At 41.5% G+C, this 15,762-nt stretch overlaps 1 protein-coding gene across 7 annotated transcripts in view; it reads right to left on the bottom strand.

The window, feature by feature from the left end:
- Positions 227-15,762, bottom strand: part of LOC110256296 — a 36,698-nt gene continuing 21,162 nt past the window's right edge. For all 7 annotated transcript variants that reach the window (XR_002337675.1, XR_002337677.1, XR_002337679.1 and 4 more), the window contains one exon: positions 227-997. Coding sequence is in view for 1 of the 7 variants with exons in the window: in XM_021069454.1 (XP_020925113.1) it covers positions 921-997 (77 nt within the window). In the remaining 6 variants the exon portion in view is untranslated. The remainder of the gene's footprint in view (positions 998-15,762) is intronic.

The raw sequence follows: 15,762 nt of genomic DNA, 5'->3' as shown, positions 1-15,762 counted from the left end.
TCTTGCTGTGTCCTCACAGGGTCTTTTGTCCTTGAGGGCTTATCTATGATGGTTCTTTGTCTTCTTATATGGATGCCAATCCTACTGGATTTGGGTCCACTCCGACATCATTTAACCTTCACTATCTCCAAATACAGTCACACGCTAAGCAGCTGATGGTTAGGACCTCAACCTATGAACTTTTGCAGGAGATATAATTCAGCTTATGATATTGTTGTTGTCATTATAATAATTCTTCTTCTTTTTTTTTTTTTTTTTTTTGCTAGTGATGAAGGCAAGACTTGAAGAATTTTGGTATTCTGCCCAAGATCTCATAACACAGAAGTGGCATAGTCTAGATTTGAATCTATATTATTTGCACACTCTTTTCTCTCCCACTGTAGTATCCTGTTTACCCCTTTCTTCATTCAAACACTTTTCCTGTCTCTGACCTCTTCTTGACAAGCTGGTCATCAGCCTCTCAGCTCACATACTCTTTGTTGTCTTTGAGAACAAAGACTTTTTGTGTTGTTTTTAGTATTAAATGAAGATTTCTTAGCTTAACTTTTAAATTCAGTTGTTTTTATTTCAGTAATTACTGAAGGATTTTACTGCTCATTTCTCCAGGAAAATACACATGGGCTAACACAACTAGCAAAGTTGGGGACATAATTAAATCTTGTCCTGATTTTCCTTCTTTGTTGTCCAGATTACTTTTCTTAATTGCCTCTTCAAAGAGCCCTGAAACTTTTGTTTTCTACTTTCATCCACCAGTCTCCCTCACCCTCCATTTGCTCTCCCCAGTACTCCATCTTCCTTTGATCTGGTCCTGCAGGAAGATGTCTGGAGTCAGTCCCTTGCTAAGGTTTGAAGCTTCACTTTTAACAGAGCAGCAGTGGTGATCAGCAGGTGATTCAAAATTCTGTTGACTTCCAAGTAGTTTACATCTTCAGGGAACCCCAAATGCATAGCTCCCATCTCAATTGCTGTCTTCTTAGTATAGGGAATATTTTCTTACCTGTCAATAAGAATATTAAAAATAAAACTTCCTGTTCAGGATGGGTGACACAGCATACCTGTTTACTTGTCCTCTTTTCCGAAACCCCATATGAAGAACTATAAAAACTGAGTAAAACAATATCTTATATTTCTTCTTTCACATACATCCCTTTAATCTTCATGTCAAATCTGAGAGGTAAATAGTAATAACAGTTTCTTTAAAAAAATTTTTAATTTTAAGGATTATTGACTCACAATATTTTTTGACTCAAAGTATTGTATTACTTTCAAGTGTACAACATAGTGATTTGATATTTTTATGCATTATGAAATACCATTTGTCACCATACAGAGTTATTTCAATATTATTGATGATATTCTTTGCCATACATTATATCCCCACAATTTATTTATTTTATAACTGTAAGTATGTCCCTCTTATTCCCTTCCCCTCTTTTCCCATCCCCCACTCCCTTACCCTCTGGCAACCACTTTTTTCTCTGTCTGTTTTGTAATGTTTGTTTTGTTTTTTAAATTCCACATATAAGTGAAATCATACAGTGTTTGTCTTTCCCTGTCTGACTTATTTGACTTAGCATAATATCCTCAAATTCCATCCATGTTTTCGCAAATGGCAAGGTTTCACTCTTTTTTATGATTGAGTGATATTCCATTATCTATTACATTGTGTGTGTTTCTTTATTAATTTGCCTATCAATGGATACTTAGGTTGTTTCCATATCTTGGCTTTAGCAAAAAAAAAAATACTGGAACAAACATAAATGTTCATGTATCTTGTCAATTGGTGTTTTCATTTTCTTTGAAAGTGAAATACTGGATCATATACTGGATATATTTTTAATTTTTTGAGAGACTTCCATACTGTTTTCAATAGTGTGGGTGTAGTAAATTCTAACAGTTCATAAGTGTTCCCTTTTCCCCACATCCTCTCCAAACCCTGTTATTTCTTGTCTTCTGATAATAGCCATTCTGACAGGTGTAAGGTAATATCTCATTGTAGTTTTGATTTGCATCTCTCTAATGATTAGTGATGCTGAGCATCTTTTCATGTGCCTGTTGGCCACCTGTATGTCTTCTTTGGAAAAAAATTTCTAGTCAGGTCTTCTGCCCATTTTTATTTATTTATTTGGCTCACCTGTGGCACATGGAAGTTCCCAGACCAGAGATCCAATACCAGCCACAGCTGCAACCTATGCCATAGCTATTGCAATGCTGGATCCTTAACCCACTGTGTCACAGCAGGAACTCCCTCTGCCCATTTTAAAATCAGATTGCTTGCTCTTGAATTGTATGTCTTATATATTTTGTTTTTGTATCCATTCAGCTAGTCTATGTCTTTTGGTTGGGGCGTTTATTCCATTAACATTTAACGTAGTTATTGATATGTATGTTCTTATTGCCATTTTATTAATTGCTTTGGATTTGTTTTAGTTGCTTTTTGTTCTTCCCTTCTTGTTCTCTCTCTTGTGGTTTGATGACTATCTTTAGTGTTGTATTTGGGTTGATTTTTCCTATTTGTTTGTGTATCACTTGTAGATTTTTGGTTTGCAGTTACCCTGAAGTTTTGATATAGAAATATATATATATATATATATATATATATATATATATACACACACACACACACCTGAGATTGTTTTACGTTGTTAGTCTCTTAACTGCAAGTGCATCTCCAGTGTCTTGCATTTGTATCCTCCTCTTCTCACGATTTCTGATTTTGGTGGCATAATTGCACATGGATGATTTTGTATCTTTACTGTATACATACCTTTAGTGGTGAGCCTTGTCATTGTGGTATTTTTGTTTCTAGTTGTGGCCTTTTCTGTCTAGAGAAGTTCCTTTAGTATTTGTTGTAAAGCTGGTTTAGTGTCACTGAATTCTCTTAGCTTTTGCTTATCTGTGAAGATTTTGATTTCTCCTTCAAATTTGAATGAGAGGCTTCCTGGGTAGAGTAGTCTTGGTTGGAGGTTTTTTCCTTTCATCATGTTAAGTATATCATGCCACTCCCTTCTGGCCTGCAGAGTTTCTGCTGAAAAATCTGCGGATAACCTTATTGGGGTTCCCTTGTATGTCATTTGTTTCTTTTCCCTAGCTGCTTTCAAGATTTTCTCTGTCTTTAATTTTGGTCAGTTTGATTAATACGTGTCTCGGGGTGTTCCTCCTTGGGTTTATTTTATATGGTACTTGTTGCACTTCCTGGATTTGAGTGAGTGGTTCCTTTCCCATGTTAGGGAATTTTTCAGCTATTATCTCTTGGAATATTTTTTCTGTCCCTTTCTCTCTCTTCTCCTGGCACCCCTATAATACGGATGTTGGTGCATTTAACATTGTCCCAGAGCTTTCTGAGACTCTATTTGTCTTCAATCTTTTTCTCTTTTCTGATCTGCATCCATGATTTCCACTAATCTGTCCTCCATCTTGCTTATTCGTTCTTCTGCCTCCTGTATTCTGCTGTTGGCTGCTTCTAATGCATTTTTTATTTCAGTTACTGTGTTTGGCATCTCTTCTTGCTTAAGTTTTATATCGTGTATCTCTTTGCTCAGTGTTTCCTATAAATTATCCATCTTTCCTCCAGTTTATTTCCAATATTTTGCATCATCTTCAGCATCAACAGTCTAAAGTCTTTTTTTCCTGGAGGCTGGGAATCTCCTAATCACTTAGCTGTTTTTCTGGGGGTTTTTCTTTCTTCCTTATCTGAGTTATAGTTCTCCATCTTTTCACTTTTATAGGTTTTTGATGTGTAGACCTTTTTACAGATAGTAGAGTTGTAGCCTCTCTTACTTCTGATATCTGCCCCCCCCCCACTTGTGGCTGAAGTTGGTATGGGGCTTGCTGTAGGCTTCCTGATGGGAGGGACTGGTGCCTGCCCAGTGGTAAGTGGAGCTGATTCCTATTCCTCTGGTGGGTGGGGCTTTGTCTCTGGGTGAGATCAGAGGTGACTTTGTGTCTGGGGGGGGGGGGCCTTTAGGCAGCCTATTTACTGATGGGCGGGGCTGTGATCCCACGGGGCTTCTCAGTGCTGATGGGTGGGGCCAGATTTTCCCAAAATGGCCACCTCCAGAGAAAGGCATGCTGCAGAATATTCCCAAGAGCTTTACTTCCAATGTCCTTCCCCCACAACAAGTCACATTCACCCCTGTTTTCCCAGGAGGTCCTCCAAGAACTGCAGTCAGGTTTGACCCAGATTCCTATGGAGACTTTGCTTTGCCCTGGGACCCAGTGCATGTGAAAGTCTGTGTGCACCTTTTAAGAATGGGGTCTCTGTATCCCCCAGTCCCGTGGAGCTCCTGCACACAAGCCCCACTGGCCTTCAATTCCAGATGCTCCAGGGGCTCTTTCTCCCAGTGCCAGATCCGCAAACATGGGAGTTTGATGTGCATCTCCGAACTCTCACTCCTGTAGGTGAGTCTTTGTGAAAACAGTTACTTTCCAGTCTGTGGGGCTTCCCACCCGGGAGGTATAGAGTTGCTTATATTACATAATTGCCCCTTCTACCTCTTGATGTGGCCTCCTCTTTGTCTTGTGGAGTAGGATATCTTTTTGAAAGTTTCTGATCCATTTGGTTGAAGATTGCTCAGAATTTGGTTGTAAATTTTGTTGTTTTTAGGAGAGAAGTTGAACTCCAGTCCTTCTATTCCTCCATCTTAATCCATATGTCTTATATATTTTGGATATTAACTCCCTACTGCACATTTTATTTGCAAATATCTTCTTCCATTCAGTTGGTTGCCTTTTCATTTTTATTGTTTCTTTGTTGTGTAAATATTTTTAGTTTAATGTATCAATTTCTTTACTTTTGCTTTTGTTGCCCTTGCTTGAAAATATAGATCAAAAAAAAATTGCTAAGACTGATGTCAAAGAGCATACTGCCTGTGTTTATTTTAGGAGTTTTATAGTTTCAAGTCTTTAATTCATTTTGAGTTTATTTTTGTACATAGTATAAGGAAGTGGGATAGTATCATTCTTTTGCATGTAGTTGTCCAGTTTTACCAATATTCTTTATTGAAGAGGATATTTTCACCCCATTGTATATTCTTGACTCCTTTGGCATAGATTAATTGATCACATAAGCATGGATTACTTTCTGGTCTCTCTATACTGTTCCATTGATCTGTGTGTCTGGTTATTATTCTTAATGAATACAGATGTAAAAGTCATCAGCAGAATATTAGTAAACCAAATTCAGCAATATATTACAGGGGTCATACACCATGATCAAAGGGGATTTATTCCTTTGATACAAGGATGATTCTAGATTTGGAAAACAGTCAACATGATACACCACATTAATGAAAAAAGGATAAAATCATATGAGTATCTCAATAGAAAAAAATGCATTTGACAATTCAAGATCCATTTATGATAAAAGCTCTCAACAAAGTGAGTGTAGAGGGAATATAATTCAATGTAATAAAATACACATATGACAAACTCAGCTTTTTTCAGGATGGAGAACACATTTTGAGTGTGTTGCCAGCTGGGTGAGCCCACTGCCAGAATATAGCACACCCAGAGCACTGAGCAGTTAAGTACCTCTATAACCCAGTTGTATATGAGAGGCATAGGTGGAAATAAGACAAGGGTTGATTTCCTGTTGAAAGCAACATTGGGCCTGATATCCCTTCACTTAATGGCATACAGCGTGCAAGTAGGAAGCTAGAAGCCTCTTGTTTTGTGACATTTGTAAGTTTGCCCCTACTCGGTGATCATCTGATCCTGCTATGTGCTCCATAACCAATGTAGTGAATAGAGTGCCATTTCCTACCAAATCAGAATATTCCAGCATGGAGAACACATTTTGAGTGTGTTGCAAGCTGGTCAATCCCACAGCTTAGAATCTAGCACACACAGAGCGTTTGGCAGCTGAACAACTCTCTAACCCCAGTTGTACCAGAGAGGCCTAGGTGGAAAAAAAGGAAAGTGTTGCTTTCCTGTGGAAAGCACCATTGGGCTGGTATTGTTCACTTACTGGCATACACCTTGCAAACAGGAAGCAAGAAGCCTCTTATTTTATGACATTTGAAAGACTGATTCCATGAGGTGATCAGCCCAGCTCACTATGCACTGCATTACCAGTGTAGTAAAGAGAGCAGCTTTTCCAACCAAATCAGTATTTCCCAGCTAGCAGAAGATGTTTTGTGTGTGTTGCCAACTAGTTGAGACCAATGCCAGTATCTAGTGCACACAGAGCTTTTGGCAGCTGAGTGCCTCTATAACCCCAGTTGTATGTGAGAGGCCTAGGTGGAAAAAAGTCAAAGGTTGCTTTCCTGTTGAAACTACCATTGGGCCTGGTAATCTTTCTGTGAGTGGCATACACTTTGCAAGTAGGAAGCTAGAAGCTTCTTGTTTTGTGACATTTGTAATATTGATCTCAGGCGGCAATCATTCGAGCTTGATAGGCACTATATTACCACTGTAGTGAAGAAAGCACCTTCTCCTACCAAATCAGCATTTTCCAGCATGGAGAACACGTTTTGAGCGTGTGGTAATCTAGTTGAGCCCACTGCCAGAATCTAGCACACACACAGCATTTGGTACCTGAGTGCTTCTATAGCATCAGTCATACATGAAAGACATGGGTGGAAAAAGGGCAAGAGTTGCTTTCTGTTGGAAACCACCACTGGGCCTGCTAATCTTTCATTGTCATACACTTTGCAAGTAGGAAGATAGAAGCTTCTTTTTTGGTGACATATGTGAAATTGGTCTCATGCCGACCAGCTGACCTAGCTATGAGGGCATTTCCACTGTAGTGAAGAGAGCGCCTCTTACCAAATCACCATTTTCCATAATAGAGAACATGTTTTCAGTGCTTCGCAAGCTAATTGAGCCCACTGCCAGAATCTAGCACACATAGATCATTTGGCAGCTGAGCTCTTCTATAAACAGAGTTGTACATGAGAGGCCTAGGTGGAAAATAGGCAATGTTTGCTTTCTTGTGGAAATCACAATTAAGCCTGGTGCTCTTTCAGTGACAGGCATACACTTTGCAAGTATGAAGCTAAAACCTCTTGTTTTGTGACATTTTAAAAACTGCTCCTACATGGTAATCAGCTGAGCTCACTATGAGCTGCATTTCCACTGTAGTGAACGGAACACCTTTTCCTACCAAATCAGCAGTTCCAGTATGGAGAACACACTTTGAGTGGGTTGCAAGCTGGTGGAGTCCACTGCTAGAATCTAGCCCACACTGAGCATCTGGCAGCTGAGTGCATCTATAACCAAAATTGTACATGAGAGGCCTAGGTGGGAAAAGACAAGGGTGGCTTTCCTGTGAAAATCACCATTGGGCCTGGCAATCTTTCAGTGACTGGCAAATTCTTTGCAAGTAGGAACTTGGAAGCTTCTTGTTTTGTGACATTTGAAAGATTGTACACATGAGGTGAGTAGCCAAGCTCAGTATATGCTGTATTGCCAATGTAGGGAAGAGAGTGCCATTTCCTACCAAATCAGCATTTTCCAGCATGGAGAAGATGTTTTGAGTGTTTTGCAAGCTGGTTGAGCCCATTGTCAGACTCTAGCACACACAGATCATTTGGCAGATGAGTGCTGTTGTAACCCCAATTGTACATGAGAGGCCTGGGTGGAAAAAAGGCAAGGTTTGCATTCTTGAGGAAACCACCATTTGGCCCTGGTGCTCTTTCAGTGACAGGCATACAATTTGCATATAGGAAGTTAGAAGCCTCTTGATTTGTGACATATGTAAGGCTGCTCCCTTGTGGTGATCAGCCAAGCTTTCTATGCCCTGCATTTCCATTCTAATGAAGAGAGCGCCTTTTCCTACCAAATCAGAATTTTCCATAGTAGAGAACACGTTTAGAGTATGTTGCAAGATAGTTGAGCCTCCACCAGAATCTAGAGCACACAGAGCATTTGAAAGCTGAGTGCTTCTATAGCCCTAGTTGTGAGAGGCCAAGGTGGAAAAATTCAAGGGTTGCTTTCTTGTGGAAACCAGTATTGGGCCTGGTGATCTTTAAGTGACAGGAACATACTTGCAAGTAGGAAGCTAGAAACCTCTTGCTTTATTATATGTAAATCACTCCCACTGCATGATCACCAAAGCTTGATACGCACTGCTTTTCCACTGTATTGAAGAGAGTGCCTTTTCCTACCAAATAGGCATTTTCCAGCATGCCCAAGATGTTTTGATTGTGTTGCCAGCTAGAGGATCCCACTGCCAGAATCCGGCACACACTGAGCATTTGGCAGCTGACTGCCTCTCTGACCACATTTGTATGTGAGATTCCTTGGAGGAAAAAAGGCAAGGGGTGCTTTCCACTGGAAACCACCATTGGGCCTGGTGATCTTTCAATGAGTGGCACTCACTTTTCAAGTAGGAAGCTGGAAGACTCCTGTTTTGAGACATTTGTAAGATTGTTCCCACATGGTGATCAGCCAAGCTCGATAGGCCCTTATATACACTTTAGTGTAGAGAGCACCTCTTCCTACCAAATCAGCATTTTTCCATAATGGAGAACACGTTTTGAGTGAGTTGCAATCTGGTTTAGCCCACTGCCAGAATCTAGTTGCATATTTGGCAGCTGAGAGCCTCTCTAATAAGAGTTGTACATGAGAGGCCTAGGTAGAAAAAAGGCAAGGGTTGCTTTCTCGTGGAAACCATCATTGGGTCTGGTGTGCTTTCACTGACTGGTATACAACTTGTAAGAAGGAAGCTAGAAGCCTCTTATTTTGTGACATTTGTAAGATCGATCCCATGCAGCGATCAGCCAAGTTTGCTATGCACTACATTACCCCTCTAGTGAAGAGAGCACTGTTTCCTAGCAAATCAGCATTTTCCAGCATGTGGAACATGTTTTGAGTGTGTTGCGATCTCATTGAGGCCACTGCCATAAGCTAGCCGAAACAGAACTTTTGGCACATGAGTGCCTCTATAAACACTCCTGTATGTGAGAATCCTAGGTGGAAAAGGCAAGGGTTGCTTTCCTGGGGAAACCACCTTTGGGCCTGATGATCTTTCAGTGGCAGGAATACAAGTAGGAAGCTAGAAGCTTCTTATTTTATGATACTTGTAAGATTTCCTCCTGCAGCAATCAGCCTAGATGACTATGTGCCCCATTTCCAGAGTAGAGAAGAGAGCCTTTTTCTACCAAAACAACATTTTCCAGAATGGAGAACAATTTTCAAGTGTTGCAAGATGCTTGAGCCCACAGCTTGAATCTAGCACATACAGAGCTTTTAGCAGCTGAGCTCCTCTATAATCCAGGTTGTTCATGAGAAGCCTAGGTGGAAAAAGGGCAAGGGTTGCTTTTCTGTGGAAACCACCATGAGGCATGACGTTCTTTGACTGTCTGGCACACACTTTGCAAGTATTAAGCTGGAAGCCTCTTGTTTTGTGTTATTTGTAAGATTGCTCCCACACTATCTGCCATGTTTGCCAAACACTACATTTCCACTGTAGTGAAGACAAAGCCTTTTCCTACCATATCAGCATTTTCTAGCATAGAAGACATGTTTAGAGTGTATTGCAAGCTAGTTCACCCACTGCCATAATCTAGCGCACACAGCATTTGGCAGCTGAGTACCTCAATAACTACAGTTGTAATTGAGAGACCTAGGTGGAAAAAAGGCAAGGGTTGCTTTCCTGTGGAAATCACCACTGGGCCTGGTGTTCTCCTACTTACTGGCATACACCTTGCTAGTAGGAATGTATAAGACTCTTGTTTTTGACATTGGTAAGATGGTTCCCACACAGTGTTCAGCTAAACTTGCTATGCACTACATTTTGAATGTAGTGAAGAGAGTGACTTTTCCTAAAAATTCAGCATTTTCCAGCATGGAGAGCACATTTTGAGTGTGTTGCCTGCTAGATGAAACCAATGCCAGAATCTATCACAGAGCATTTGGCTGCTGAGCACCTCTATAACCAATTTTGTACATGAGTGGACTCAGTGGAAAAAAGTCAAGGGTTGCTTTCCTGTGGAAACTACAATTGGACCTGATGTTCTTTCACTTACTGGCATAGACCTTGCAAGTTGGAAGCCTCTTGTTTTGTGACATTTGTAAGATGTCTTTTGTAAGACATTTTGTAAGATGACATTTTTAAGACATTTGTATGATGTCTAGCTCTTGCAAACTAGAAGCCTCTTGTTTTGTGACATTTGTAAGATGGCTCACACACGGCGATCAGTCAAGCTTGCTATGAGCTACATTGCCGCTGTAGTCAAGAGAGCAACTCTTCCTACAAAATCAGTATTTTCCAGCATGGAGAAGATGTTTTAATTGTGTTGCCAGCTAGTTGAGCCCACTGCCAAAATCCAGCAGACACAGGGTTTTTCACAGCTGAGCATCTCTCTAACCCCAGTTGTATGTGAGAGGCCTAGGTGGAAAAAAGGCAAGGGTGGCTTTCCTATGGAAACCACCATTGGGCCTGGTGATCTTTAATTGACTGGCATGCACTTTGCAAGTAGGAACCAAGAAGCCTCTTGTTCTTGACATTTTTAATATTGATTTCTCATGGCCATCAGCCAAGCTCCTTATGCACTGCATTGGCACTGTAGTAAGAGAGCACCTTTTCCTACCAAATCAGCATTTTCCATTATGGAGGAGATGCTTTGAGTGTTTTTGCAAGCTGTATGAGCCCACTGCCAGAATCTAGCACAAAAAAGTTTGGCCTCTGAGCACCCCTATAACCAAAGTTTTTTGTGAGAGGCATAGGTGGAAAAAACACAAGTGTTGCTTTCCTGTGGACACCACCTTTGGGCCAGGTGTTCTTTCACTGACTGGTATACACTTTGCAAGTATGAAGCTGTTTTGTGATATCTGTAAGATTGTTCCCATGTGGGGATCAGCTGAGCTCACTATGGGCTGCATTTATACTCTAGTGAAGAGAGTGCCTGTTCCTACCAAATCAGCATTTTCCATCATGAAGAAGATGTTTTGAATGTGTTGTCAGCCAGTTGAGCCTACTGCCAGAATCAAGAGCACACACAAAGCATTTGGCAGCTGAGCATGATCATAACCCCTGTTGTACATGAGAAGCCTAAGTGGAAAAAAGGCAAGGGTTGCTTTCCTGTAGAACCCACCATTGGGCCTGGTGTTCTTTCAGTGACTGGCATACACTTTGCATGTAAAAAGCTAGAACTTTCTTGTTTTGTAACATTTGTAAGATTGCACCCATGTGGTGTTCAGCACAGCTCGCTTTGTGCTGTATTACCACTGTAGTGAAGAGAGTGCTTTTTCCTATAAAATATGCATTTTCCATAATAGGAAACACGGATGGTGTGTGTTGCAAGCTACTTGAACCAAACACCAGAATCTAGTGCTCACAGAGCTCATACAGGTGCTCAGATGCGAAATGCCCTGTGTGAGCTTGATTGTGGCAGTGGGCTTGACTAGCTGGCAACAGACTCAAAACACGTTCTCCAAGCTGGAAAATGCTGATTTGTTAAGAAAAGGCACTCTCTTCACTACAGTGGCAATGCATCCCATAGCGAACTCGGCTGATTGCTGTGAGTGAGCTATCCTACAAATGTCACAAAACGAGGCTTCTAGCCTCTAACTTGCAAGGTGTGTGTCATTAAGTGAAAGAATATCAGGCCCAGTGTTGGTTTCCACTGGAAAGCAACCTTTGCATTTTTTTTTAAACCTAGGCTTCTCACTTACAACTGGGGCTAAAGAGATAGGTACTGATCTGTCAAATGCCCTGTGTGCACTAGATTCTGGTGGTGGGATCAACTAACTTGCAACACGCTCGGAACATATTCTACATGGTGGAATGTTGACATGGTAAAAAAAGGTGATCCCTTCACTACAGTGGAAATGAAGCACTTAGTGAGCTTGGCTGATCACCACGTGGGAGCAATCTTACAAATGTCACAAAACAAGAAGACTCCAGCTTCCTTCTTGCAACATGTGTGCCACTCACTGAAAGATCACCAGGCTCAGTGGTGGTTTCCATGGGAAAGCAACCCTTGCCTTTTTCCACCAAGGCCTCTCACATCCCACTGGGTTTAGTGAGGTGCTCAGCTTCCAAATGCTCTGTGTGCGCTAGATTCTGGCAGTGGGCGCAACTAGCTTACAACACACTAAAAACCTGTTCTCCATGCTGAAAATGCTGATTTGGTAGGAAAAGATGCTCTCTTCACTACAGTGGAAATGTAGCTTATAGCAAGCTTGGTAGATCTGAGTGGGAGCAATCTTACAAATGTCACAAAACAAGAGGCTTCCAGCTTCCCACTTGGTAGGTGTATTCCAGACAATGAAAGAACACCAGGCCTGGTGGTGGTTTTCACAGGAAAGCAATCTTTGATTTTTACCACCTAGGCCTCTCACATACAAATGGGGTTAGAAAAGCACTCAGCTGCCAAATGCTCTGAGTGAGCTAGATTCTACCAGTGAGCTCAACCAGGTTGTGAAACAGCCAAAACGTGTTCTCCATGCTGGAAAATGCTGATTTGGTAGGAAAAGATGCTCTCTTTACAGTGGTGCATTGTATCATGAGCTTGGCTGATCAGTGCGTGGGTGCAATCTTACCAATGTCGCAGTACAAGAGGCGTCCAGGCTCCTACTTGCAAAGGGTGTGCCAGTCACTGAAAGATGACCAGGCCCAGTGGTGGTTTCCACAGGAAAGCCACCCTTCCCGTTTTTCCACCTAGGCCTGTCATGTACAATTGGGGTTATAGAGATGCTTAGCTGCCAAAAGCTCTGTGTGCACTAGACTCTGGCAGTGGGCTTAACTACCTGGCAACACACTCTAAACATCTTCTCCATGGTGGAAAATGCTGATTTGGTAGGAAAGGGCACTCTCTTCACTACATTTGGAATGCAGCACATAGTGAGCTTGGTTGATCACCACCTGGGAGCAAACTTACATATGTCACAAAACAAGAGGCTTCTAGCTTCCTACTTGCAAAGTGTGTGCCTGTCACTGAAAGAGCACCAGGCCAATACTTGTTTTCACAAGAAAGCAAATCTTGCCTTTTTTCCACCTAGGCCTGTCATGTTCAACTGGAGCTATAATAGGGCTCAACTTCCAAATGCTCTGTGTGCATTAGATTCTGCAGTTGGCTCAAATAGCTTGCAATACACACAATATGTGTCCTCTATTATTGAAAATGCATATTTTGTAGGAAAAGTTGCTCTCTTTTCACTCCTGTTGTAATGCAATGCCAAACAAGCTCAGCTGATAGCCGTGTGGATACAATCTTATCAAATATCACAAAAGAAGCTTCTAGCTTCTACATGCAAAGTTTATGCCAGTCACTGAAAGAACACCAGGCCCAATGGTGGTTTCCATAGGAAAACAGTGCTTGCCTTTTTTCCACCTAGGCCTCTCGCATACATCAGTGGTTTTAGTGTGCTCAGTGGCCAAATGCTTTGTGTGCCAGATTCTGGCAGTGGGTTCTACCAGGTTGCAATACACTCAAAACTTGTTCTCCATGCTGGAAAATGCTGATTTGGTAACAATAGGCACTCTCTTCACCAGAGTGGAAATGCAGCGCATAGTGAGCTGGGCTGATCGCTGTGTGGGAGCAGTCTTATAAATGTCACAAAACAAGAGGCTTCCAGCTTCCTCCTTGTGAATTGTATATCAGTCGGTGAAAGAACACTAGGCACAATGGTGGTTTTCACAGGAAGGCAACCTTTGCCTTTTTTCCACATAGCCCTCTCACTACAACTGGGGTTAGAGAGGCGCTCAGCTGCAAATTGCCCCGTGTTGGCTTGATTCTGGAAGTGCGCTCAACTAGTTGATAACACACTCAAAACGTCTTCTCCATGCTGGAAAATGTTGATTTGTTAGGAATAGGCACTCTCTTCACTCCAGTGGCAATGCAGCCCATAGCAAGCTCAGCTGATTGCTGTGTGTCAACAATTTTACAAATGTCACAAAACAAGAGGCTTCTAGCTTCCAACTTGCAAGGCGTATGCACGTGAAAAAATATCAAATCAGCATTTTCTATAATGGAGAACAGTTTTTGAGTGTGTTGCATGCTAGCTGATCCCACCACCAGAATCTAGCCCCCAAAGAGCATTGGGCAGATGAGTGCCTTTTTAGCCCCAGTTGAACGTTGAGAAGCCTAGGTGGAAAAATGGCAAAGATTGCTTTCCATTGGAAACCATCAATGGGCCTGATATTTTTTCACTTACTGGCATACACCTTGCAAGTTGGAAGCTAGAAGACTCTTGGCCTCGCTCAGTGGGTTAAGGAACTGGCATTGCCATGAGCTGTGGAGTAGGCAAGCAGCTATGCTCCATTTCAACCCCCAGACTGGGATTTCCATATGCCATGGGTACAGCCCTTAAAAAAAAGAAAAAAGAGGAGTTCCCGTCGTGGTGCAGTGGTTAACGAATCCGACTAGGAACCATGAGGTTGCGGGTTCGGTCCCTGCCCTTGCTCAGTGGGTTAACGATCCGGCGTTGCCGTGAGCTGTGGTGAAGGTTGCAGACGTGGCTCGGATCCTGCGTTGCTGTGGCTCTGGCGTAGGCCGGTGGCTACAGCTCCGATTCAACCCCTAGCCTGGGAACCTCCATATGCCGCGGGAGCAGCCCAAGAAATAGCAACAACAACAACAACAAAAGACAAAAAGACAAAAAAAAAAGATTATGGATAGTGGGATGAATAGATAGGAGATAAAGTGAATTTAGTAGTGTGTTGTTAATCACAGAACTTGGTGTTCCTGGTTAATTCTTTCAATTTTCTCTATGTTTGAAATTCATTAGAAATTGTTGCAAAAAGTAGGATTCAAATTGTATGTTTACCTGCTCCCACGTATATAAAAATTGTGGCATATCCATGAAAACGAGCAGGAAATATGTAAATACAAAATTGTGCTATAGAGCTTTGATTGAGAAGGCTTTTCAAAATCATAGTTACTGTGTGATACACCACATTAACAAACTGAAGAATAAAAACCATATGATCCTCTCAATAGACTCAGAAAAAGCCTTTGACAAAATCCAATACCCATTTCTGATACAAACTCTTCAGAAAGTGGGCACAGAGGGAACCTACCTCAACATAATTAAGGCCATATATGTCAAACCCACAGCTAACATCATTCTCAATGGTGAAATTCCCGCTGAGATCAGGAACAAGACAAGAATGTCCGCTCTCACCACTACTATTCAACATAGTAGCCACAGCAATCAGAGAAGTAAAAGAGATAAAACGAATCCAAATTGGAAAGGAAGAAGTAAAACTATCGCTTTTTGCAGATGACATGATACCATACCTAGAGAATCCTAAAGACTCTACCAGAAAACTGTTAGAGCTCATCCATGAATTTGGCAAAGTTGCAGCACACAAAATTAATACACAGAAATTGACAGCATTTCTATACACTAACAATGAAAGATCAGAAAGAGAATTAGGGACGCAATCCTGTTTACCATCACATCCAAAAGAATAAAATACCTCAGAGTAAACCTACCTAAAGAGACAAAACACCTGTGCTCTGAAAACTATAAGACACTGGTGAAAGTAATCAAAGATGACACAAATAGATGGAAAGACATACTGTGGTCTTAGATTGGAAGAGTCAATATTATCAAAATGACCATACTACCCAAGGCAATCTACAGATTCAATGCAATCCCTATCAAATTACCAAGGACATTTTTCACAGAACTCAAACAAAAGATTTTCAGGTTTGTTTGGAAGCACAACAGACCCAGAATAGCCAAAGACATCCTGAAAAAAAAAATGGAGCTGGAGGAATCAGGCTCCAGACTTCAGACTGTACTACAAAGCTGCAGTCATCAAAACCATGGTACTGGCACAGAGAGAGAACTATAGATCAGTGGAAC

The sequence above is a fragment of the Sus scrofa genome, chromosome 13, assembly GCF_000003025.6.
Source record: "Sus scrofa isolate TJ Tabasco breed Duroc chromosome 13, Sscrofa11.1, whole genome shotgun sequence".
NCBI classification, from domain to species: domain Eukaryota; kingdom Metazoa; phylum Chordata; class Mammalia; order Artiodactyla; family Suidae; genus Sus; species Sus scrofa.
Note: the sequence above shows the minus strand (reverse complement) of the source record. Positions and strands in the feature narration are given on the sequence as shown.